General features: G+C 40.8%; 1 protein-coding gene across 1 annotated transcript; it reads left to right on the forward strand.

Moving 5' to 3' along the window:
* Positions 1-1599: 1599 nt before the first annotated feature.
* On the forward strand, positions 1600-3395 carry LOC116756720 (gamma-crystallin D). The gene is made up of 3 exons (XM_032637591.1): positions 1600-1628; positions 1709-1951; positions 3065-3395. The coding sequence occupies exons 1-3, from the start codon at positions 1620-1622 to the stop codon at positions 3335-3337; spliced, it is 525 nt and encodes a 174-aa protein (XP_032493482.1). The 5' UTR covers positions 1600-1619; the 3' UTR covers positions 3338-3395.

The raw sequence follows: 3395 nt of genomic DNA on the forward strand, positions 1-3395 counted from the left end.
TGAAATAAAGCCTTCCCTCTTCCCGGTTAATGAAAAAGCCAAGCCCAAAGTGCCCTTGTTTTGGTCCTCCAGTTGGATCCTAAATTTCGGCTGTAGCTGCATGTCAGCTGAAGTGGTGGTCCCCACTGACACCCCCATGCTGCTCCTCTAGACGCTCTCTGGGACTCTGCATTAGGGTTCTCATGTTCTACTGTTTTCACCCATGAACACACTCCCCACAGAAACAGCTCTGAGCAAAATGATGTTTCTTTTAAAATTTATTATTATTTTTCATTTTTAATTAAAATGATTTTTATTCTTTAGATTCTGGCTGCATATATTCCACTAGGCTAACATAAGTAACTCTGCAAATACATGCCTTTACATACTGGATAACAAGAACGGAAACACCATATTATACATAGTTGGTGTCTAATTGATAAATATCAACTTACAAAGATTTATGACCCAAAGGAAAGACAAAGTATTTCAGTGAGTCAACATAGGACTGTGACTAATTCTTTGAACATCAAAGAGGCTAAAGGCATAGGTCATCTTCCCCTCCAGCGCTCTTTCCAGTCCGTCAGACTATCCTCTTCCAGGCTGATAAATACTTTCTAAAGTCTTCCTAGAGTCGAAGCTTCTAGATATTTATTCCTCCCTCTCGCTACACCATTCCAGCTATAGCTCCTCTTTGTGTTCGTGCAATTAATTTCCTCTAAGTCAAAAGCTTTGTGTACTCTTGTTCCCCATAGAACAAACGTGTATCTAGATCCTACCAGAAATGGGTTTCTTAGGAATTTGGTTTTCTTTTATAAATAACCTAAGAGGTAATCTGATTTTGTATTTTAAAAGTATTACTTTTTCTTATTTCCATAAGCTTTTAGAAATTTCCCTTTTCGTTCTTCTTTCTGAGATTAATCATCTTAAAACTATTCTCCCTTTTGAATTACAAGTAACCAAGATAAAACCTCCAATCTTCAGTCTACTTCCACGTATGACTGCAACAAAATCAGACCAAATACTAAAGATCTGCGTTTGCTGTTTTTTTTTTTTTTTTTTTTTACCAGCCTGAAAGTTTGAAATTTTGTGAACCTTCTTGGTAAAACATTCCAATTTCTTGCACCCTTTAATGAGGAAGCTCTCTTAAAAGACTAATTTGAAATTTTCAGTATTCAGTACAGGTCATTTCCTTCTTATTAACCATTAGTATTCAATATTATGGCACATACTTCTTACAGATCAATTTATATTTGCCGTATTAAGACTGACTTTTTTGCTCCACCGCTTTTTTTGTTTTGTTTTTCCCCAACCCATACAAATAAAAGAGTGGACTATATATGAAATGGCTGAAGTTCTACTTCTATTATTAAATAGACAATGTCCCAAATTACTTTTTTTTTTTTTCCAAACTGTCTCAATAGCATCAGCTAGTGATAGAAACTCCAGAGAGAATGGGACCAAAACCCACAATGAGCCCCATGGACTCTGACAGCAAAGAGAAAAAAGAGTACACGAAAATCCCCTCCTCATCCGGGGGCCCCTTTTGTGTCGTTCCTGCCAACACAGCAGCCCTCCTGCTATATAGACCCGCGCGCCCGCCCCACCGCACTGAACTCGCATCCCCGCATCCAGCAGCCATGGGGAAGGTGAGCCCCGCGCCGGCGGGAGGGGCCCGCAGCCAGGCTGGAGGCCAGGCCTCTGAGCCCTGTCCTTCCCTTCCCTGCAGATCACCTTCTACGAGGACCGGGGCTTCCAGGGCCGCCACTACGAGTGCAGCAGCGACCACGCCAACCTGCAGCCTTACTTGGGCCGCTGCAACTCAGTGCGTGTGGACAGCGGCAGCTGGATGATCTATGAGCAACCCAACTACCTGGGCTGCCAGTACTTCCTGCGGCGCGGCGACTACCCCGACTACCAGCAGTGGATGGGCCTCAACGACTCCGTCCGCTCCTGCCGCCTCATCCCCCACGTGAGTCCAGTTCCATATCATTCTGGTTCACTTTGGACCCAGAATGGATAGTTTCAAGCAAAGGTTAAACGTTTGGAGTAGTGATCATTTAGAATAATTGAGAGTTTGGGGAAAAGGTAAGCTATGGTATATTAGTTAAATATAATTTGCCTTGAACAGAAGTAAGTTGTTGCCCAGGTACCAGTTAATCAACAAATATTAATTGAGTAAGAATGTATCCGCTGCCCCAGGCATGTATAAAATAGAGGTCCTGACCTGGAATCATTTACAATGGAGTTGTAGAAAAAACACTAATATCCAACAGAAAAATAATTAGGTGCTAGTTAGTTTCTGAGCTGACAGGAGTTGAAAAGGAAAATTTTACAAGGGTTCATTCTTGTAAGACTCTTTCCCCTTTTTGCCTCCCAATTGCATGTTTTGGTTTTCCCCACCTGTACAAATAAAAGTACTTTTTCTCAGTAGAGAGCAATGCAGAGATTTTATACACAGGCTACATATAGTTCATAGGTGTCTTAAAACACTAAGGTTTTTAAAAAATTAGTCCTTGGGCTTACTCATTTTTCTTTCCCATTTTTCCTCATTCTATTCATAAATTACTAAATGAAAATCAAGTATGTAACTGAGAGATTTCAGATGTTTCACTTTGCTTTCCACAGAAACAAAAGCATCTAAGCCCTTGGTGATTTTTCCAAGATTTATTTTAAACTCAATGTAGAGTAATTCATTTCATAAATGGACTTTACTGTTCAAAGACACATGCTTGAAAATTTAAAATAATTCTTCAAAATGGCAAAAATAGTAATAAGCTGTTAAAGATTTGGGTTTCTCTATGGTACAGTGTCCTGAGCGTGATTAACAGTTCATCCTGGGAAATATTTGAATATATTAAAGAGTGAGATTTCCTTCTTAATTTTTAGTCACACTTTATGATCTTGGAAAGGTACTGAATCTCCACCTTTGAAAATGAAGAGTATACAAAGATTCAGAAATAATTCATTTTTACCATATATTTGAAAATGGCTTGAGCTGGTCCTCACCAAACTGAACGGCATGAATGTGTTGGAATCATTTCATGGTTTGCTTTTCTCCTCTTTCCACCTCCGGATGGGCCAGGCTGCCTCTCACAGGATCAGACTTTATGAGAGGGAAGATTACAGAGGCCAGATGATAGAGATCACTGAGGACTGCTCCTCTCTTCAGGACCGCTTCCACTTCAAGGAGATTTACTCTCTCAATGTGCTGGAGGGCTCCTGGGTCCTCTATGAGTTGCCCAGCTACCGGGGAAGGCAGTATCTGCTGAGGCCGGGGGACCACAGGCGCTACCATGACTGGGGGGCTGTGAATGCTAAAGTGGGCTCCTTGAGGAGAGTCATAGATTTCTACTAAAATAAGTGCATCATTTCTCAATCTGGAAAGTAATAAAGTATTTTCTGTTTTCCTGGCA

The sequence above is a fragment of the Phocoena sinus genome, chromosome 7 (assembly GCF_008692025.1).
Source record: "Phocoena sinus isolate mPhoSin1 chromosome 7, mPhoSin1.pri, whole genome shotgun sequence".
Taxonomy (NCBI): Eukaryota; Metazoa; Chordata; class Mammalia; order Artiodactyla; family Phocoenidae; genus Phocoena; species Phocoena sinus.